The sequence below is a fragment of the Micropterus dolomieu genome, linkage group LG18, assembly GCF_021292245.1.
Source record: "Micropterus dolomieu isolate WLL.071019.BEF.003 ecotype Adirondacks linkage group LG18, ASM2129224v1, whole genome shotgun sequence".
Taxonomy (NCBI): domain Eukaryota; kingdom Metazoa; phylum Chordata; class Actinopteri; order Centrarchiformes; family Centrarchidae; genus Micropterus; species Micropterus dolomieu.
In genome coordinates this window covers 11,547,662-11,571,518 of record NC_060167.1, presented here as the reverse complement: position 1 = coordinate 11,571,518, position 23,857 = coordinate 11,547,662, and the positions used below count along the sequence as shown (strand labels likewise).

General features: G+C 38.7%; 2 protein-coding genes across 2 annotated transcripts; one reads left to right on the top strand and one right to left on the bottom strand.

The window, feature by feature from the left end:
- Window positions 1-1,127: 1,127 nt before the first annotated feature.
- On the bottom strand, window positions 1,128-11,773 carry ilrun (inflammation and lipid regulator with UBA-like and NBR1-like domains). Its single transcript, XM_046076555.1, has 5 exons — window positions 11,476-11,773; window positions 8,147-8,301; window positions 7,780-7,977; window positions 7,222-7,526; window positions 1,128-4,574 (listed from the first exon to the last, which is right to left on the bottom strand). The coding sequence occupies exons 1-5, from the start codon at window positions 11,631-11,633 to the stop codon at window positions 4,539-4,541; spliced, it is 852 nt and encodes a 283-aa protein (XP_045932511.1). The 5' UTR covers window positions 11,634-11,773; the 3' UTR covers window positions 1,128-4,538.
- A 978-nt stretch (window positions 11,774-12,751) lies between these two features.
- On the top strand, window positions 12,752-18,285 carry snrpc (small nuclear ribonucleoprotein polypeptide C). The gene is made up of 6 exons (XM_046029598.1): window positions 12,752-12,868; window positions 14,046-14,088; window positions 14,204-14,312; window positions 15,872-15,931; window positions 16,827-16,931; window positions 17,688-18,285. The coding sequence occupies exons 1-6, from the start codon at window positions 12,861-12,863 to the stop codon at window positions 17,807-17,809; spliced, it is 447 nt and encodes a 148-aa protein (XP_045885554.1). The 5' UTR covers window positions 12,752-12,860; the 3' UTR covers window positions 17,810-18,285.
- Window positions 18,286-23,857: the final 5,572 nt, after the last annotated feature.

Below are 23,857 nucleotides of genomic sequence, written 5' to 3'. Positions count from 1 at the left end.
CTTCACAAAGGCAGTTGTTAAGTGAACTCAGCATTCCAGGGTCTGTGGATCTGACGGGCAAGTATATTTGTGTGTCATCAGCATAAATATGAAAAGAAATGCCATGTTTATGGATAATATGTCCAAGGGGAAGCAGATACAAGGACAACAAAATGGGTCCTAAGACCGACCCCTGAGGCACACCATATTTAACTGGACAGAATGAAGAGACATAGTTGTTTACAGACACGCAAAACTTCCTATTTGACAGGTAGGATGAAAACCATTCTAGGGCAGTACCAGAGATCCCCACCCAGTGCCTCAGTCTGTCTAACATGATGTTGTGATCAATGGTGTCAAAAGCAGCGCTAAGGTCCAGGAGTACTAGGACTGAGCACATGCCTTCATCAGCAGACATTAAAAGGTCATTGGTGACTTTAAGCAGGGCAGTCTCAGTGCTGTGGTACTTCCTGAAACCAGACTGAAACTTTTCAAATAATTTGTTATTTTCCAGTACAGTGAGCAGCTGTTTGGACACAATTCTTTCTAGAATCTTTGCAATAAAAGGCAGTTTTGAAATTAGTCTAAAATTATGTTGGAGGGAGGGATCTAAACCAGGTTTCTTTAAAAGTGGGTTCACGCAAGCCGTTTTAAAATAATCAGGGACACAACCAGTAGATAGGGAGCTGTTGAAAACAGAGATCAAATGGGGCCCAACAGAATCCATTACTTTCAGTAAAAACTTTGTAGGTATTACATCAAGTGGGCTGAAGGACACTCTCATTTGTGTAATAGAGGCTCTGATTGACACCACCTTATTGGTAAAATAAGATAAAAACAATTCACAGTCATCATTACTTCCAGCTGAGGCACAAGGAGGGGTTGGGTTTACCAGCAGATCCACAGTCTTAAACAGAAACCTGGGATTGTGTTTATGTGTAGTAATGAGTTCAGAAAAATAGTGTGTTCTCACATCCTTAACCATGTTATTGTATTTAATTAATAAATCCTTCAGACTGAGGTAATGGACTTGGAGACTGGATTTTTTCCATCTGCGCTCTGCTTTCCTGCATTCCCTTTTTAGATGTAAAATATAGAAAAATAATAAGCAAAGCTGGTATTTGGCCCCCTCAAAAAAGACAACTTACTCATTGTTTCAGTGTTAATTTAATCATACAAATGCTTAATTATAGATACAGGGAAAAAAGCTTTTATTGACAGTTTCTCTTCAAATAAATGTGCTATTTTAGGACTATGTAAACTTTCATCTCATCCACTCTCCAAACCACCCGTCTCAAATCCGTACATAGTCACAAACTAAAACTAGAGAATGAATCCAGCAATATTCAGATATCTCACCATCTGTCTCTCACTCACACACCAACACACACAAAGACACACACACAAAGAAAAAAAAGACTGACGCCACTAAAGGAAGCAATGCAGAACAGTGTATACTGTTTGGGAGGTGGACTCTCAGCTGACTCAATACAAATACAGCAGCGTTGCAACACATAATTCTGGTTAATTTTACAAACAGGCGATCATTGAATCAATGAACTCTAAATATTATGAATAACATTTAGATGTTCATAATTACAACTAGGTGAACGTTTGATAAATTAAAACTATTAAAATTAAAATCAAAACGTTTAAATAATTCCTTTCAAATGGAAAATGAAAAATTTAACACTATCATGCCGTTCCATCAACAACTTTTCCCATTTTATTTGTAAGCCCAAAATACATGATAAAATCCACAGTCTGACATGATGAACATAGCAAAGCTAAGTAACAATTCAGGTGTGATAGCAGACAGACTGTAACTCATTCGCAGACAAGCAAAGCTTACATGCGTGATCAAGATAAACATGAATCAATCTTCATTTTAAAAGATCAGACATTGGTGCAGTGACAAAAAGAATGTTTAAAACCTTATCTTTAACACTATGAAAACAAACCGTTAAGCTGTGAACAGGCCTTCAGAGGGGAGCAGATAAGCAAAACAAACCAATAGAACTTTCTGGAAAATGCTGGTATCCACAATAAACCACAAATCACCACTTTCCCACATCAGAAGTGGTGGACACCATTGTGCAAATAGCAGTAACAGAACATCAGTGATAATAATCCTGATGCAAACCATTAATTTTCATATTCAAACAGTCTTACTAGAATCAAACTACAACATCTCACTTTTTCTTTACAATGAACTCAGCATGATGTCAGGTCGAGTTTATGTTGGTCATGTGATTTTTTAGCACCACCTGCTGTCTGTAAATGGGACTTTTTCAGCAGCGGCGCACTATAAAGACAGCAAATAAATAACAGCGTAATTAGTGAGTAAGTTCATCCAAACGGTGCAGAATCACTCAACAATACTTCAGAGGTACACGCCCAGTAAAGCTCTTTCAATATGAATGTGTATGTGAATAGATGCTTCATCCTTTGCCCAAGTAGTATACACCATTTTAATGTCAGTTAAATCCATAGAGAAACCATAACATACATGCACACGTTAAAGGCACGCACGCACACACACACACACACACATTTATCTAGTACACATTCTGTAGACATGGACTCAGAAACTACAGTCACTCACCAGGCAAAATAGATTTTGATGGCTTTTTCGACCCTTCCTCCCACCTCACTTGCCCAAACTCACTCGCATCCATTCGCTTCAGTATCTATTTAAAGCAAAAATCCACCCTAAAAAAACCACACACACACATTCTCACACACACACACATCCCATGCAGTCTGAATCGGGAACCTGCAGACAGTGCGGCTTGATGGCAGAACGGACTAGTGTCTTGGTTCTCTGGGTTTTATCTTTGGGAGAGACAGGGTTCCTACACAGGGAGGGGCAATATTTTCTTTGCAGAAGTGGAGGGTATTTGCCCTCATCTTTGAATTTGAATATGTGGGGGTCAATATGTCTCTGATTAGTGTCTGGACACTAATACTACTTCAGTGTAAAAGTGTTATTTTGTGGCATAAGTTCAAATGTGTCATGGAAGCATCGCGGGAAACACTGAGACAGTGTAATTTTTACGTTATTGACAGTGCGTTTGCTTTAAAGGGTCTAATAGGTTGAATGACAACTGTTTCATCTTTTTGTTTGTTAGTCTAGTTGCTTGTCTTTGTGTTAAGCATAGAACATCGGTTCAAGGAGGGTGCCAAACTGCTCGGTTTTAGCCTGAAACGCTGGTCACAACAGAAACTTGAGTAACAAACATAACACAAACACATCGGTGGAATCTTCTAGCCCTTTCAGACATAAATTCAATTATTCTCCTTTACAAAAATAACTTGAAACATGGAGTATTTCACATCACATACTTTTGCAGGTTGAGCAAATTTATCTTTTTTGGAAACAGATCACAAGGTGTATAAAACCAGATTGGTGCACATCATGGTAACTGTAAAAGCATAATTCAGAGAGTTCAGAGTTAATGTGTTCCCAGATCCCATCTTCTAAATAGCATTCATGTCAACATCCAAGTTGTAATTGCAACTGGAAAACTGCTCTCTCCGAAAGCTCTATTTGACTTTGTGCCTCATAATACGGAATTGTCTGAAAACCACGCAAATATGGACGTTTCATGTCAGTCAAAGTCAGACATTCAAGGTGATTAAACCCAACCCAATTTTTACCCTCACACTCAGTAAATCTGTAAATTGAACCATTGAGAATTCTCTGAATATGTGAACACTCACGAGTTGAAAACGTGTATCTTTCACATCTCTACCATCCAGATTTATCCAAGAACTAGAGAAATTCTCACGTTTAGTGATGGTATTTCGTGAATGGTAATGCTCCAGTATTTATCTGTCACTAATAGTCTGGTATAACTGGTCATACTTGTTGTCATACTGGTAGTTCAACACCCCCACGTTATTCACCAGGTTTGTGTGTGAAACTGTGTAAGGCTGTCATCTAGCAGAAAACTGGAAATAATCCATACACTTTTAGTAAAAACTGTTTGGTGTGGTGACTAAAAGATAAAAGACACTAGATAAAACAAGACAAGATACAAGACCCCCACCTAAAACGTTAATCCCTTAATTTTTCAGTCTTTGTTTTACTTGTCAAGGCTTAAAAATAATCTATGATAACCATTAATTTTGTAGTATTCCCAGCAGTTTTCCAGCCATTTCTAGACCTGTGTAGGAACCCCGAAGACACAAAGTGTTCCATTTCTCATGAGAATACCGAATCATTTGTAGATTGTTTAGGGTTGATTCACTTCAATTAGAAATAAAAACAGTCTTGTGTATCTTTTAAGGGTTTATAGCACTCTTAAATGAAGCATTCACACATGCGAATCCGGGTGACGATGTCAGGTGGGATGTTTCGCTGTAGCGGATGTAATCCATCACCTCGCTGTAGTTTGTGTTTCTGTGGGGAGGGCCATAGGGTTAGGGAGAGGGTTGTCATGAGTCAATATAAAACAACTGTTCCTCCCCCCCTCTGACTCCTCTGCATTTAAGGACTCCAGGGGTGTTAAGCTCATCATCCACCAGGTTGGGTGGGTGGGGGGGTCTTTGTCATTCTAGCTTTGTCCAAATGGATAGGGTCCATGAATACCCTGGAGGGGGAAAAAGAGAGACAGGGTATTATATTAGTTTCTAGTTTTAGGTTTTGTGTAATGAAATAAATGAAAGTTTATATGTGTATAAAATTGTTAAATATCAAAACCTAAACAAGCCAACACAATGTATGTATGCAAGAGCTACACCGCTGTCTCATTCCATCATCATTTTCAGGGCAGTAACAAAATCTGCAGTACCTGCAGGTAGCACCTTTTGAAATAATGCCTCATTTAAATGCCCCGACCGGCTGCTGACAAAGCTAAGTAGTTCTCAACAGTCCAGTTAAACCACCCAGGAGAGGCTGTTATCTAAATCTGTGAATAAAGGCTTTGCAATGACAGGTATGAGGTGATTCTACTGTATAACAATAACATGGTCCCACCTGAGAGACTCGGGTGATTTAATGGAGTTAATGAGTTGTTACACTGGGCAGTAGATGCAGTGATGCAGTGATGCAGTGATGCAGTGATGCAGGACTTTTCCTCAACACAGACCATGATCTTAGTTTAATTTAAAGAAGCTATAGCTATGTTTGTTCTGATGCATGTCATAATGAATTAGCAATCAAAGCAATACGCAAATTAATAGTAGCAATACTCACATGCAGGATGCCACACACATTCATCATCATACCATTAGTCACAGTACATATTTGAAGATGGCACTAATATTTTTTAACAAGGCTGAAAGTCGCCACGGTAGCAGCCTCATTAGACTGTAATGATCATTTTACACTAAATGGATGAGAAATGACAACTCCGTTTAGGTACCATTAGTGGGGAAAGTCTGTCAAATGTGACCTGAGCAAGAGACCAAAGGAAAGATCATATTTTTACCTAAATCAAAAATGTCTAACCTCTATACCAGTGAGACCATCTAGACATCTCAGACTCAGCTTCTCAGGCTCTACATTGTCAGACATTCCTGAACTATCAGCCATAGAGCTGAATGATTAATCATTTACAAATTGAAATTGTTATTTGAAAGAACGTGATTAGCTAATTGTGAAGACTGCAATTAAGAATGTAGGTTAATTATACGGCGCATCTGACCCGTCATGCAGTTACAAATGAATTACGGTGTCATCCTTGTGTGACAGACTTGCTCGCCAATCACAAGCGCCATGTGCCTCCTGTTCCGGTCCTACTCACCAATCAGAGTGGGCACAGGGTGTGTACAACAACAACAAACAAAACCAGAGGGAAAAGTGTGGGATATCGGCGTCAGCAGACCAACACAGGCGTTTTGTCCGTCCTCCGCCCAGCGTCAACTGCAGTGGAGCGTTTAGCCTGCCCCACGTTGTTGATATGTTTTTAATTTGTGATTTTACTACTGATATCAGCTCTCTGTGAACCAGTTTTGTTCCGTTCTCTGGATGGCTTCATATCCCACATGGAGTATTTCAATATAAGAGCCTGATTACCTGCCTGACTTAACTGACTTGTTCAGATTTTGTTGATTTGTCCTTGATTTTTGTGCTTCTACTATGGTTAAGTAGGCTACGTAGTTAAATTATTTCTTTTTTGTCTGTTTTAACTGCGTTTATTATTGATATCGGGAGTCTGCATAGGGTTTTATTTTGAAAATTGTGCCACATCACAGTTTTGATGATCTCTCATGTTTTAATGCTCCATGACATGTTTTATCTATTACACAGAATAACTGAATACTGAACTTTAACTAAACTTTTCTTTTTAAATTGCAAAAAAAAAAAAGAGTAGAATTTTTCCCCAAATCGTTCAGTCCTAAACAGCATGATAACATTTAGCATGTAATGTAACAAATTTGATAACTGACTGTTAGCAAGTCAGGTACCAAATGTCATTGCAATCCATGCACTGACATGATTCTGTCATAAATGATTGTCATTTCTGTTCCAAGTGCTCTTCCTTTAGTTAAACCATAGTTTTATTGCCACAACTTCATTTCTTTGCACACACGATATCTTATTATCTAAAAGGCTTTGTCCATCACTTTTGTGGGGTGGAATGTACATTACTTTGGGTGCCTCTAGTAACTTTAGTCCTGTTTAAGACTGCTCAAGAAATGACACGGAACAAATGTGAAAAATGAAAAGTCAATATATGCCCATAGCGACCCAAGATGAAACTAAACACATAGCAGTTTTATAATACTGCTGGAGTTTGTCAGATACTATAGGCATGTTTTATGTGTTAAAATACATTGGAAAAAACATGCATTTCAGACAAAAGATGAATAAATGCATGTCAGAATGTATCAGCAAACGTAAACCTCAATGAGCTGGAGAACAACTGGTTATCCTAGGAAGTGTCTGGCTGTTGTATCATAGCAAGTGCTACTGACCCTACTCTTAACCAAAAAAATAATATATGGTCATGGCTTTTATAAAATTTCAAATTATAGTAGCTTCCATCATAATGGGGTGTATTTCTCTTTTTTCTGCCCATGATTAAAGATGCAGCAGCTACTACATCCACTGTAGCCTGCAGTTTTGTTGATAATCAGTACCTGATTCAGATCCTGTGGATTAGCTCAGGTGATCCCACACAATAAATCAGAAAGGCTACACATAGATATGCTAATCCTATGAATGCAGTTAATGTGGTAAAGTGATAGAAGTCAAGTTTGTGAAGTGTGAAACCCTAAAGTTTAAATACATACCTGACCATAAGTGACCACAGAAAGATTGGTTTGGAGACCATTTGATGCTCTATTTACAGCATTATGAGACAGTCCGTTTTCATCTTGCTGGATTGGCTCTTGTGTGCGTTCCCAGGCCCCGCCAGGATCTTTGAAGCTGTTGTCAGTGGCGTCGTGCTTGTTCTTCTGTGGCGAGGCAAAAGGATTGAAGTCTCCCTGGACATTGCGCTGGGGTTGGGTGTTGAATTCTGTCTCGAAGGAGGACAGCTGCTGGGTCACGCCGAGGAGACCTCCAATTTCTACACTAAGAATCACCCAGATTACATCTGTGTAGAAAAGAAGCATACACAAACACGAGTGGACAGAGTCAACCTACCAATTTGCCGATCCTTGTAAAAAATTGAATGTTTTTGGTTTGGTTGGTTAGACGAAACCAGCAATTTAAAGGCTCAGAGAAGGTTTGATGGAATTGTGATGAAAAGACATTGACAGATTAACAGAATTGTGAAAATAAATATTAGTTGCAGCCCTAATAAATTGCCCTATTAGAAACAAATCAAATCTTTGGTGATTTCCTACCTCCATAGAATAATCCAGAAGCTGTACACATCCTCCACTGGCCCTGGTACATGCCTGGAGCTGACGGACTTCGCATCTGCACGCTCACATCTGATATTTCCTGGGGGTCTAGTGACTTTACCATAACTGTGTTTACATGCCCAAACTGATCCCCACCAATGTACTTGAGACAAACCCCAGGTGGCCACGACTCCGCACCTGTAATACACAAAGATGAGTGCAGTCAAAACACAGTTCAACAACAAAACCATGACATTGTGACTGACATTTGCTCTGTGCATATTGCAGACAGATTTAGACAGGCTACTTATGCTGTCACTAAAGCCATTCACTAGCTCAAGCTAAATGTGTGAATGTAGTGACACACCTGTGTTTTGTATTCTCCAGGTCTTTGTGAACGGTGTATCTGGAGGAACAGACTCTCCTTCCCCAATTGTCACATCTTCAACAAAGGACATGGATGGCGTGTTGACACTGGGACTCTCAAAGTCATAATATGCACCAATAGCAGCCTGCAGGTTCCTGTTCCAACACAAAAGGAAGAGCATGGTGTTATCAGGAGTAGACCTTACCTGTGTGACCCTGGCCACAAGATTTGTTTTTTTTACTGTTACAATAAAAGCTGACATCAAGAAAAGCAACAGTCAAAGTATTTGTTTTTTTGTGCAGATTGCCATGTCTTGAGAATACTTGTTATCAATACACAATAGTGAAAGCTGCTGAGTCAATGACTCCAAGTGACGACCAGTCTTTCTAATCTGCTGCCTCACAAAGTATTTCATCCAAGTCCACCAATCTGATACTGACAATGAAAATCCATCCTAAAATAGAATTCACATAGATTGTATAGCTCGGTTACAATTTGCCTTTTAAAAGAAGTACAATTAATGAATTTGGCCAGACTTTTAGTTTAAAACATAAAAAAAAATGAACCAACTTGATCAACAGAATGTGAAGAAATAACAGCTCTGACCTCATGTCAAAGACGTCTATGTGTGGTGTTGCAGAGAGATCTACTGAAGTTAGCATGCTGACCTGACACTTGTGCCTCAAGATGCGATCGTGAGTCACTGTTGCGTCCAGTCTGCCCTCGATCCAACATGAGAGGACGACGAAGCAGAGCAGCCCTGAGGGCTTGTCAATCAATGCTGCTGCACGAGTTGCTCTCCCTCTCCCTCCCGATCTTTCGTTCTTCCGCTACCTCTACTTTTTTTTCTCCTGCCACCATTTGAACTTTCCTGTCTCTGACAGGGCAGACTGGGTGTGAAATCGTTGTAGTCCAGGGACACAGGAGGCGAAGCGCCGCCTGCTTCCTTTCGGCACTCAAGTTAACCAATTGGGCTGTTCAGACAGAGCAAGCCGGTGTAGGTACAGCCACGAGCAAATCTGGCAAGAAAACACACTGATAATCTAATATAAATTATATATTATATATAATCTTCTGATAAATTATGAAGTATGCATCCCATGTTTGCAAATCCTTTTGATTTCTCTTCCCTCTCACCACTGTTCTAAAGTTTAAATTTCCCCGACTTCCCCCCCCCCACATGGTGAAATCCCCCGTCCCCTGTGACTGATCAGCTCCAGTTGAACAGCTCTACCTTCCCCACCTCAGCAGGGGCCAACTCCACCCCAGCAGGGGCCTTGAACAACTGCCCACCCCAGAGGCTTCTCTCCGTCTTGCACTATTCAGGAGGCAGAACCCCCGTAAAGGAACTGGGCTACACTGTCTCTCCATCCACCACGGATGGTGTGCCGATCCACCTGCCTCCGATGTTCACAGACATTTTTATCTAACAAATCCTCCACCATCAACTCTGTTCCCAAAAAAAACAAGGACCACAGGACTTAACGACTACAGACCAATTGCCTTGAGATCTGTGGTCTTTTGAGACTGTCCCACCTCAAAACCATCACAGATCCACTCCTGAATTCCCTGCAGTTCACCTACATGTTTGTTTGGAGCATGTGGCCAGGAATTACACTTTATACCTTTAAAGCGGAGCATCTAGAGAAAAATCCTGCCACTGTTTAACAGACAAAAAACTGTGGAGTAACTCCTGGGACACATTTCTAGTCTATTTTATTAAAAGAATTCTTTAATTTTTATGTGAAGTGCAAATACCAATCTGGTTTTCTTGATAAACAGAAGATTGTTAGGTTAGGATCAGTTGAATAAAACAAGCTATTTAAATATGTCAGCTTTGCTTTGGGAAATTGTTACGGGCATTTAGAATATACTTAATGAAAGGAAATTGAATAAGAGCAGAGATGTTGTTTTAAAGCAAATGCCTGATATTTAAAGGGAGAGTGTTAGGGAGAGCGACAAGATGCAATGACTGCAGAAATGGGGGCTGTCGAAAAGCTTCTACTCAAATGTATGTATGTGACAAGCGTAGTGAAAAATGAAAAATAAGATTACTTGAGTGAGAAGTGCAACATCTGCTTACTTTCAAACATCTGCAAGCCTGACTAATTGCTGAGTGAAGTGGGCATAATTGTGGAATTTGGAAAGTTACAAAAATTTTAATAAAAAGGAATTTCAAATGCTGTTCAACCATCCGACAAGCGCTTTGGTTTGGTTTAAGCATACTGGCACCTTCGGTTGTTAGTATGGGTCAAGCAAAAACAGAATCCTACACTTCCAATAAAACAAATCAACAACCTCTTTCATTAGACACTTTCTGCATCCAAACCTCCATAAATTCTGGTTTGTAATGCAGACTTTCTGATATAAATGTTGTCCAAGCCCAAGTCGTGGCAAGCCTGAACACATCTCTGACTTCATTGGGGGTTATTTTTTTTAGACTTGACAAATTCCTCAACAGCTGCAGACGACACTATGCAACAAGAAGTAGGAGGTTGAAAGAGTTAACAACTTCTTGGGGGAATTTCTGATCCTGTACAAAAACGGCTACACTGAAGTATGACTGTGTTCAGGATGATTTATCTTTAAATAGTCCTGAGACATTGTTGATGTCTCTCTGTAATTAAACTCTGCAGAACTGATCAGCCAGTTTCAGTTGAAAAATTCCTACAACTCTCACGTGATGATGTCACCTCTTCAGTATTGCGCGCTGACTTTCAGACTTGATTTTATGAAATTTATCCAAGACAATGGGAATTCTGTTTTGTTTGTTTTTACCTGGGTCCCTCTTTTTAAAAGAGAGGTGACAGAGACCATCGAACATCCATTAACTAAATGGTTGATATCAGTTGATGAGGGACACAAAGACGTTTTGATCAAGGCCACTTGTTGTCAGTCGCTGATAGATCACGATCGGTTACGTCATCAAACTAACGTGAAGCGACTGGCGCTGCCTTGAGTTTCCCCAAAGAGCGTGGTTTCACTGGCTCTGAATACTTATGTAATGTGGCAGATAATCTACACCGAGAGCTCCCTGTGTTTAAATTAGCATGCTAGCTAGTTAGCTATCTGTTTCAGTTATTACCCCTTATCATAACTCACAGTTAGGACAAACTTTATCGCTTCCGTTTGCAACCGAAACGATCGCTGAGAATTAACGTTAACTAACCGCCATTCCCCGTGTATGAAAGACAAATTGCTCCTCTTGGTTTTGAGCAACACTAACTCCATTTTTTTAGCACGTTAACGTATGCTAACTTGCTAATTACACTGTTAGGTTAGCGCCATGTTGGTGTCCGACAACAGGCCCTCCGTATCCCCGCACTCACCAGTTGGTCATGTCCAGGAAGAAGGCGCAGCCGGCTGGGTTTAGCTGAAAGCCCAGCAGCCTCTGAAACTCCGAAATGAGGACGTCCTTGTCCGTGGTGCCCATGCAGCTGAACTTCTGCATGAGCTCCGCGTCCACGTCCATGTCCGTGCCCTCCATGGGTGGCGGGTGTCCCGTGGCGGAGACGGGGTGGTGCGGGGGTCCTCTCTCAGTTTAGTCCGAGGCCTTGTCCAGCCATAACAACCAGTTCAACAACAACAAGCGTTACTGCGCATGGCACGACTAGGGGGGACGATGTTTGACGTTGCAACAGTCTGCGTCACCTTCGCCAATCACGTAGTGGGCGTCGACGTCATCTGTTGCTATTTGCAGCCACCTTTTCATTGGTTTATCAATGAATCCAAGTCCCTCGTTTTGCTGCCCACTACCACATATATCAGAAATGTAATATTGGATACAATTGCACTAATTGGAATTACTCGTTATTATAATTAATGAATCGTGAAAACACATATATATATATATATATATATATATATATATATATATTGTGGCAATATATTTTTATGCATCATTTAATCAAGAGAGTGACTTTTTTTAAATGTATTTTTTTGTTTCAACACCAAGTTTTTTGATATCCTAGAGGAACAGATTTATAGAATCTACATATATGCAAATAACATTTTGCCAGAATAAAGCAATGTAGTGCCACAGAAACCACTGATACGGACATGACTGAGTCCAAATGACTGCTCTGCTTCACCTTAAATCAACAGAATCTTAATCAACAGGTTTCCAGGTGATATCTTGCCTTCAGAAACCAGGCTCAGTTTAGGTATTCATGTCATTTTTCACATAAAGGGTCAGTCAGTCAGTTGTATGTATAGATGTGTGTGTGTGAAAGAGAGTGAATGGTAAATTGTACCACTGAATAAATCAGAAAGATATGTGTAAAATGGGCAAGATTTTTACATAAAATACAGGAAAGACTTGAATTCAATCACTTTCATTTGTGATTAACAGACACTATTACATAGGCTACTGGTTATATTCTATTTTCTTATAAATAATATTAATAAATAAAAAATAGTAAAAATACAATTTAATCTTATAATTTCTCTATGCTTGAATGGGAGCAACTGCGACGTGACGCGATTTCCCCCCGTTGATCAATAAAAGTACTTCTGATTCTGAAAACGTTCAAGAAAAATGTTCTTAGTTTAACTAGCGATTCCTTCTGAATGACTTATTGTGTCTGAGACTATGCGCACAAAACTAACAAAACATTAACATTCAGGCGGAACTAACAGTGGGTAGGTCTTATATATGGTGGGAACACTTATTGGGAACACCGGAATCGCGCTCTCGCGGAGATAGGTGCCGATCATGCCTAAGTAAGTTCAGCTATTCTTTTGTCTTTTGTGCTTAATCTCTGATTTCCACTTTTCAACGAAATTAAATATTGTTTATATTTGTATAAAGTAACAAACGATGTTAAAATAGACTTTGAAAACTATGAAACAGACTAGTTTGTTTTCAGATGAGCGCTGTGAGCTTTGTCTGGGCTGTGTCTATTTGCTGGACTCAGCCTCGATGTGAACGTAGCTAACAGTAACCAGCAAGACAGTCACAGCATCTTGATATTAAATCAGTTTTACTGCCAGCGTCCACGATTCAGAGTATGTTCAGGACTAAACTTCCATGTCAAGCTCAACGTTATGGTGCTTGCTTTGTTTTAGATATGAGTTGGTTGAGACTCAGTAACGTTAATGCGTTTTTTTCTAGGTTAAGTTGATTTATTTTTCAGAGACAAGGGCGGGTTGTGCTGATGGTACACTAACGTATAAAACAACATCTAACGCGACAGCTTTGTAAAGTGTAACATTTCTCCCCGCTGCTGCAGAGAACAACTCACAATAAAATAAGTAACGCTAGCTAAGAAGGTTAATAACAATTAGGAGGATGATGCTAACACAATCAGTTATTACTTTTGTCCAAAGCTACTGGGTTAACGTTAATTGTCACACATTGGTAGATATGTCATAGTAGACCAAATAGACCAAAGCCATGTGTCTTATCCACTGTTCCATCGTCACCTGGGTCCATGGTAAAAAGGTGTAGAAAGGTATAGAATTGTTGAAAGATATCCTGCAGAAATTAAATATGTCAGGTTGAACATGGGACATCTCAGAATTCCTCCTGCAGGACAATGAATTGTCTTGCTGGACATTTTGTAACATCGACACAATATCTGCATACTATAATTCCCACAGGACTCCTTCACAACTACAAAATATTCATGTTATACGTTTTTGTAAGGGAGTCATTTGTAATACGGATGTTACGGCTAAACATTTACAGACCAAACACAAATGTTACCACAACTTTAACAGCTTTAGCTTGTAAAATGAGAAAAAGACGTTTAAAGTTTGAGCTATGTGTCTGTGTAAATTACACTTCGTTTTACAGCTCAGTTAACGTTTTTTATTTTACATATGGTTCATCTCTAATTTAATGTATGCCAAGTCTTGTCCAGAGCTCTAACCTTTTTTTTTATACATTTACATACAGGTTTTACTGTGATTATTGTGATACCTACCTTACACATGATTCGGTAAGTTGTATTTGTGTGTGCCAAACCACACAGTTAGAAAGCATGAAATAATGTTACCTTTTGTTGGATTCTGCTCCTGTTAAATATCCACAAATGTGTTTTGTTTCTGTCCTAGCCTTCAGTGAGGAAGACTCACTGCAGTGGCCGAAAACACAAAGAAAATGTGAAAGACTACTACCAGAAATGGATGGAGGAGCAGGCACAGAGCCTGATCGATAAAACAAGTAAGCAAGTTATTAGCCGTGTTTCCACCAACATTTTTTTTTTTTTATGCGCATTTTGAAGCGTCGCATTAGAAAAGGTCGATGGGGGGGAAAAGCTAAATTTGAACAAAAATCCTTAATTTCACCGTAGTTTTTATGCTTGCCTTAGGTGGGTTTTGCCTTTGTCGAACAAGAGTTGGTGTGCTAAATGGAAGATGAAAACACTTTTGCTGAATAAGTTCTGACGTAACGAATTTGTAATTCACGTCTGATCAGCTGTTTTCGCTGTTGGCGTCTTGCCGGATATTCCCAAAACGCGCAGAGACATGGCTGGTAGCAAATTGGCCGCATGAAATACATTCCTGAGGACCTCTCTCAATTTTTCTTAGATCATTGACCAACAGGTCCATGCAATTGGTTTTGTTTCTGGTTTGAAACCCAAACGTCTTGTTTATTACAGCCATGTGTAACGTCAACTATCGACCTAACGACGCTTGTCGTAGCCTGGTTTAATCGCTCCAAACCAGATGATGGAAACACACCTATTTCGCATTTACTTTTTCTTTTTTGCAACATTTCAAACTCCTTCAAATTTGCATGACGAAAACATGGCTATTGTCTCAGTTATGAAAAACATGGCCAAGTACATGGAGCAGTACTAAGAAACTGCACTTGCTGTGAAATTCTTAAGACATTTTTCCCCTTATTAAAAAGGTGTATTTTTCCAGGACACCTGAAATTTTCTCATAACCTGGATTACTTTCATAGACATTTTGCTTTAAAATACAATTTCATTGGGGGGAATCCTCTTAAGGGCCTTGGATGTGGAGTTAAAATGAGTCAGCCCTTTGGGATACAGCTCATTTATGCATTGAGTTTAACTTCAAATATGAAAGTGACCTCTTGCAGCATTAACATTAATGTTGATGATTTATTTGGTTGTGCAGTCAACCGCTCATACTCTAATTCTGTGTGTGTGTGTGTGTGTGTGTGTGTGTGTGTTAATTTATTTATTTTTTTTCTCTGTATTTAACATCCTGGTTAGATATAGACAATAAACTAGGTGTTAGAGTAAAGCCTGATGGGTAGCCCACACAAAGCATGCTTATGCACATATGTGGGCTATCCAAGCTCTTTGCCTAAAATTGTTCACTATGTACACCAGCTTCCTTGGGGCCCCCTCTGAGATTACAAACCACTAATCCATATAAGAGATGCAAAGCCAATGTGGTGCTAGAGTGTAGTATTGTCCACTCTGGAGGAACATGTTGTTTGACAGACTAAATTCTCCTTTGCAACAAAAAAATGTCTTGGCTTCACGTCCTTTCAGCATGTCAAGAATGCAAAATGACTGTTTTGTTTTTTGACGCTGACTGCTTAATTGGTACTGTGTTTATCTGAAAGACCCCATATGGAGCGCTTTGTGTTGGTGGTGTTTGCTTTCCATGAATACATTATGAAATGGGCTTAAATTAATTCTTTACAAACGCAATAAAGTGTAGTTAAGATTGTGTACTGAACATGACACATTTGTGTGTGTGTGTGTGTGTGTATTAACATTTTGTCTTTTCTCTGAACAGCGGCTGCCTTTCAACAGGGAAAGATTCCTCCCACGCCGTTCCCTGGTGGCCCTCCCCCAGGTGAGTCCATGGTCTTTCTGCTCTGCAGTAATTTGATTAACTAACCGTAACGCAGACAATGGCTCTTGATAGTTAGATTCATACTCAAAAGGGAAAGGCTGTTAGCATTTTGCTCTATATCAGGGACTATTGAAATTTAATTTAATCAGAATAAAAAAATCAACAAAAGCATCATCATTCTTTATATTGTACATACTTTTTTTATATATAATTGTTTTGTGTGTGTCAATTTTTCTGTTTTATATTTATACTTAACTTTTGGAGTACTTAAAAAAACAAAAAACAACAACAAATCTTTTTTGTTATGCACCAAAATACCAAACCAAATTCCTTGAATGTGTAAACCTACTTGGCAATAAACCAGATTCTGAAGCTTTATGTTCCTGCAGGATTACAAATAACCGAATAACTGAAATACATAAAACTACCACACCACTATATAATAGAAATGTTTAGGAAAGAGAGATTTTGTTTTACATCCTTTGTCCCTCTTCACTCTCCTTTGTTCTGTCAGTTTTTTTATTTATTTATATAGCCCATTATCGCAATTTGCTTTTAAGTTTGCTACAATCTGTACAGCACACAACACCCACAATCTTTAGGTCCTGGATTTGGAAAAATTCCCCAATAATCCTTTTTAATGTGGGGAAAAATGATGTCAGGGATCAGTGTCTCAAATAATGACACATGCCAAACTTTGATAAAAGAAACCGAAATCATAAAACTAACCAACAGTTACATAGTGGACAAGGAGTATACTCCAGGCCGTGGAGTAAATGTAGCTCTCAAATTATAACACAGTTCACTGTGATGCATGTGAATCTGATCTAATTCATGTGCATAGTACATTGTCCAAACATTGAATGTACACTAATATTTGCTGTTTGTAATACAGGTGGTCCTCCTCGCCCAGGCATGCTACCAACACCCCCTATGGGAGGTCCCCCTATGATGCCCATGATGGGGCCTCCACCACACGGAATGATGCCCGGTGGACCTGGTAAGGAACACGTTTTTTGACAATGTCATTTTTAATTTGTCTGACATAATGTTTAAAAAGTGCTTACAAAAACAAACGTGTTTACCAGTTTAAGATATATCACCTCACGTTTGCAGCAGTTCAGTCAGTCATTAGCAAAGACCACGTCATGTTCAGAGCAGGCTATTGGCCATCTGTTCTTATGTTTTTAATGCCCTGTAATTCTGTTTCCTGTTGTCACAAATAAAATAGTCAACAGAATAATCCTGTTGGCACAATGTCTTTTTTTGTTTATGCTATAATGTGCAGTAGGTCTAAAACTATTGGTCGGATAATCAAGAAGTTAAACGACATGAAAATCATCAATTTTGAAAATCATCAACAATATTGATAATCAGTTAATTCTTTTTTTTCTCTTTCCAAGAAAACAGCTAAACATTAACCTTTTCTTGCCTTTCAAAATGTGAAGATTGCAGTTTTCTGTTTTTGTTTTTTTTTAAATTAATTTATTTATTTATTTTTTATATCATTGCAAATTAAATGTTTGTTTAGCCTGTTAATCTGGGTTTTGGTAATTTGTGATGAACAATTTTATTTCCTAACATTTTATATATTAATTGAATGATGCATTTAAGTGTCCTAAAATTAATTGACATTAATTTATAATGAACTGCAGGCTCAAGCCAAACCAAATCTGAGTTTGCACAGAATAAATGGTCAAATATTTCCACTTAAATCACCACCTAAAGCTGTGCAACCCTTCACTGTCACTTTTAGGAGGCATGAGGCCGCCAATGGGAGGACCCATGCAGATGATGCCAGGACCACCACACATGATGCGTCATCCTCGACCGATGATGATGCCTGTCAGGCCGGGCATGATGCGACCAGACAGATAAGAGCGAGTGGGTTTTCTCCGTTCTTTGTTGCCATGAACAGACACTGTCTAGTGAGGACACTTGGTTTAACACTTGGATTTATCAGTGCAACTTTTTAGATTCTCAAATGTCCAGTCTCTTCAACCTTGAAGTCCCTGATGTAATTATTTCATTTAATTCATCATTCATTGTCATTTAATTACTTTATTTTCTGCTTTAATCATAGAAAGTAGTACGTTTTTTACTACTCATTTGCATCAGAATTCATTTCAAATCCCTGTTTTAAAGTTGTTTGTTTTTTTAAATTAAATGTCCTCTCTCGTGTTGGTGTCAAGATTGAAATATCCTTTCTTACTTTGACAAACTGTTCAGCACGCACAAGACCGTGTTTGATTTGACAATATTTGTTACAATAATTTTGCTTTGTTTTAGGTTTTACATGTTTTGTTGTATTTCATTGCATTGCTTTGATAAATAAAACAGTGATTTCAAACCTGTTTCTTTTAGATTTTGCAGTCCATATCAACAAAGCTCATTTTAAAGAATTATAACAGGCAATGTGAAAACACGTGTGTGTGTGTGTGTGTGTGTGTTTTGTCTTTGGGATATGTAGGGACTAAAACCAAGAATTGAATTCTTCAGACTCTTGAATTGGGCATTTTGTTTTAGTCCAGACAGTCTGAATTTCCCTGTTTTATTATATTGTTGGAAATGCAGTTTGTAACACTGTTAATCAGCTGTCCTAGGTAACGTTCCTTAAAGCAGCTAAAAAGTAATTCAGCATGTCAAAATAGAGATAATTATGACCTAACGCAGTATTTCCCATCAGCTATACGGAGCATTTCAGTGTCTTTCACCTCATTGTTTTCCAGTGACTGTTTTGGTTCATTCTCTCTGCTCTCATCAGCATTGTTTACAGACACAGCAGAAAGCTGTGTTGTGTGTGGTTTTATCATTTTTTTTTTTTATTAGCAAAAAGCCCTATAAACTGACTGTACACTACCTGCTCAGCACCAAACAGCAGACAGGAAAAGTTGGCTGCTAACTGGTGAACATGGTGACACGTTTAGCAGCTAAAGAACTTGATATTTCCCTCAGGAGTTGGTTGAGAGCAAAACAGACCATTCGTTGAGTGGGCAAAAAAAACAACTCTAAACTAATGCTAATGTTGCTTTGTATCTCCTGATTGTGTAAGACAATTGTTTGCTTACAGGTTCAGCATATCTTCCTTTTTAATGTAATAGTATATCACTGTATCTGTTGATGCATTGATTTGTTGATGCTTTTAAACAGCAATGCACTTTGAGCTGTTCACTATAAAGTAAGATGTTCAACGTCTTCAAAATAGGGCTGCAAATAATAACTTTCATAAGAAGGTAATCTGCTGATTAGTCTCTCGATTAAGACAATAGTAAGATGCTGCTATAATTTCCCACCACCTAAGGTGACAACTTCAAATGTCTTGTTTTGTCTGATCAATAGTCCAAAACTCAAAATAAATTTCCTTTACTGTTACAAATGAGAAACATCAAATTCTCACATATTTAGAGGTTAGAATTTTTGCCTAAAAATTACTAAAACAGCAGTTCAATTTAAGTTATGTAATGCTTTGGAAGCATCTTCAGTTTATTCAGTGCATCACTTTACATATCCTTGCTTTTCTTTTTAGGTTTTACATAATTCTTTTGTCATTTTAAATTGAAACTTTCTGAAAACAATGGGCCCTTTCATTTTTGCCTGGCATTATAAGTTGTCAAACATAACTTAAGTACTTAACATTGGTGCTGTCGTTGGACAGCAAAGTCATCCGTGCATTGAACCCAATGCGGGCACCTGATATTTTTCCTGAGTGAATTTAACATGTGTATGTAGCCCTGTGATAGACTGGTGACCTGTTCAGTGTGAACCCTGCGTTCTGCCCCTGGGTTAAGCATCACCCTCTTGAGATCCAGAACATTACAAGCACATATAGAAAACAGACAGATGCTTAAGATATTGTTTCACTAGACAAATGAGGAAGTTGACCCAGCCCTCATTAGTTTATTCAGTCAAGCATGTTTGAAGAATTCCTGCTCTTACATAAGAATCTGTGTCTGCCAGTGAATTATTATCTCGCTGACATTTGTGTGTGCAATGCCTTGCAACAATTCAGCTCTCTCTTCTAACTGGAGTGTAACTATCCATAATCACTTATGTCTGTCAATAATTATAAAAATGTCTCAACAGATGGAGCTAGAGAGTCGTAATGCTGTGTAATTAGAAGCAAGACACTGGAATGATGTGCGATGACTGATTATGTGCTTCCGTGGACTGTCTGAATTTCTTTGTATCTCACACTCCCAGAGGACATTTTTGTGGCTTTATGTTTTAGGAAATTTCTAGGCCACATATTTAAAAAAAAAAAAAAAAAAAGCAAATTTGTTGGGGGCAATAGCCATATGCTTCACGCTGTGTTTGCCAATTTGTATGCACTGCTCAAAAACAAAAAATAAGGGAACACTTTAATCACCACAGTATAACATCAAGTCAGTTAAACTTTATGGATATCAATCTGTCCAGTATAGAAGCATTTGTGACTGAATTAATGTTGCCTGTTTTGGTGCAAATAAAAGTAGTGCACAGGTGCACTGGAGAGGCAGCAGCATGAAAGGAATGGTCTTTTTTTGTAGGTGGTGGCTACAGACAATTGCTCTCTCCTTATCCTTCCTGACTGACTGTTCTCTAGTTTTGTGTTTTGCTAGTGTACTTGTCACCACTACTAGCATGACGCGATACCTGCAGCCCATTCTACCACTGAGTCACATTATAAGTTGGATGAGCCTGTGATTGGACATTTTTTCAATTTCGGTGTGGTCTTTAATCCAGCCCTCAAGGGGTTGGTAATTTTGGTTTCCATTGACCATTGTTATGTAATTTTGTTCTTACCAAAATATAAAATGTACAGTAAAGATTTTGAACTTTGCACTGTTTCGTTCATTGAAATCTGTTGTGTGATTTCTTGATAAGTGTTCCCTTAATTTTTTTGAGCAGTGTACTTGCAGACCAAAGTAAAGTAACTAATAGACAATTCAAACTGTTCGTGCTGTGCACCACATTAGACAACATTTGGTAGCCATCACTCATATGTTGTAAATTGTGATCTTCAAAGAGACTGTGGTACATTACATGCAATCTGGGGCAGCCACTCTAAGGGATGGATTCCATTAAGTGTACTATAAGCATCCTCTCTTCACATCAGTGGGATAGGAGCAAGACCATATTAATGCACATTTTATGCATATGTCGAGCATAGGCGGATGCCCAAGTGTCATCTGAAATCAGGAGAGTCTTTATGAATATTCAATCTAGTTGTGAAGTGGAGCGTTGCCCTGAAGGTAATGCAGTGGAGTGGGACAAAGTGTTTATGATTCGAGTTCAGAAGTTGAAGAAATAAGCCTTGATCATGAGAAATATGTAACAACTCAAGTACTGTTACGGCGTGAAAAGACATTTTAGATGACAGTTGAGATGACAGTTATTCACAATGTATTTTCCACAATAGAAATGTGTCCTTTGGGATGAAACAGCATTCCCTTGATGTTGCTATTACTATGTGCTACGCTGTAAAAACGCTAACTGGTATAAGTGAGGATTGCAAGCTGTTAGGACTGTTAGAACATTTTTAAAGAAAATACTGCAGCATTTTTAAAGAACATACTGAAGTTGTGCCAACAAACCAAGCTAGTGTCTTGGTTCAACACAATAGAGCGAGAATTTGGGGACTTATATATATCAAACTTGTCTACACTGTAAAAAATCATATTAAATAATATTGACTAATGTCAATCAGTCCAGTCTTTTATTATATCATTGTAACTGGATAAATTTGTCAGTTTTAAATCAGGTCATTGTGATCTAGTTATGATGTTCAGGAACTACCAATCAAAATGAAGTTGATTTGACTTTTAAATTTTTACAGTGTAGTTCACACACCTCTATATTGATATTCCTGTCATACAAGTAAACGCATGAATGTCCCGAATATCAACCCTCAGTTCTCACAGGAGAGGCAGTCAGGAAGCTGTTCTCTGCAGCCTTCAGACCCATCATCAAGGCCACGAAGAACAGGGGCTTTAGAAGGACTGCTGATTGATTAACTTTTTATATAAAACTGCGACTGCCAGCAAACCAGATCCGCTCTGAGATTTACACTCAGAAGGATAATTTGGGTTCTGTATTCATGATAATGCATCTTATTTTGCTCCCACCGTGCAGTTGGTATTCTTACCACTCAACAGCCTTGGTTGAATGGAAAGTGATAATCCCCGACTGCCGATTCCTCTAAAGCCAATTGGCGCATAACTGCATCTAGACCAGGATGATGCTTGATGATGGGAGTGTGGCATGATTGCGCAGGACTGCTGGGTGGGCTATTGATGAAAAGAGTCTGAGAGAAGGAAAACGGTCTGCAAGGCAAAGACTTACGGAGACTTTCAATACCCCATCTCCCCTTTTCCTCCTTTCTTTTGTCTCTCACTCCATCTCTATTCTACCTCCCCATCTCCTACTCTCTGCTGCCCTGCTACCAACACTACTCTGTAATTTAATCCATTTAGTCATGGCTCCAGATCAATATCCATTTTCCTTGGCCTTAGGGAGAGCCTCTTGAATCTGCGTGTTTCAAACAGTGGATCTTTTGGCCAGCAGGGGCTCCCATGGGCCTGCGAGCTGATACAGATGTAGTACAACACAGCATCTGAGAAAACAAAGCAGAGCTTGCATCTAATCTCTTACTAACCTGCTGTACAAAGCTGTAGATGTCCAGGCTTTACATGTATTTTCACATTTTTGCAAAACTTTTTGTTGTACTTTGCTTCACTTCTTGATCATAGATTATTTTCTTCCACTGAGATGTTGGAATGCAACGCCTGGCCGGTTAGCAAATGAATGACATCAAATTAGATTCTATTAAGGCTAATTTGATTAGTGGGCCTTGTAAGTGACCAGGAAGAAAGAAAGATAGAATTATTATTTCCTCTCCCTCCAGGATTGATTTACTGCTGCCACATCACAGCACACTGGGATGGCAGATGAAGAGTTAGCTTTACTACACTGTAAAGGTTCAGTCACTACAAACAGACTGTGTGTCTTGCCAAAATGTCCTTGAGCAAAATAACAATATGCCATCAGCTAAAAGTCTAAATGTGACTGTAAGAATTAGTCACTCGCTGCCACTGGGTGAACATTTTGAGCACACACAATATTGTTAGCTGCCCTACTTCAGTATAAACTGTCCTTAGCCTGCCTGCCACCGGCCAGCTGTACGCTCTGTGGACACTGATGGTGATTCTCCTTCACCTGCTCCACTGCGTTGTGCTTTGCCATGTTTTATAAATAACCATGTTAAATATTCATCTGTCAGCATTTGCATTCAGAGTATTTTGCACTTCTCAGCTGAGTTTCATAAAGTCAAAAGGACAGGCGGACAATTTACACAACTATTTACTGATACGGTTGTAAATACTGGTGTGAAGTAAAAATAGAAATTGGTTAAAGATATGTCTGAATGTTATATTACTTTTTAATGGATTTTAAGACTTAAATTCTCCCAAAACCACCCACCCCCACCTGTATGTTGTTCATACATTTTTCAGTTTGTCCATGTTCATGTAAACCCAAAGGAAACATTTATTCAGCCAAAAAATTAAGATAAATTGTACATCAGTCAACATTTATTAATCTGATTAAACTGAAGAAAGCATGTATTCTGTGACATCTAATGGCTGTTTTAAAGTACTCGGATTATCTGAGGTTTTATTCAAAATAGTTTAAAAGATTTTTTTTCTGTGCTGTTTTTGAGTGTTTTTGCCTTTTTTTTAGAGAGTTGACAAAGATCCACAACCAGAATCAAATGACACAGGTTGGTTTTACATGGTCAGTGTCTTAAACCCCCAGAGTTATTTCTTGACATCAGAAACCAACTGTTCTGGGGCTTTCAATCATATCACATGACCAGCTAATAAATGGAGCTTGATGTGAGATTGTTTTGTCCTGTAAATAATATTTGTTTTACAGAATTTACCATCCAAA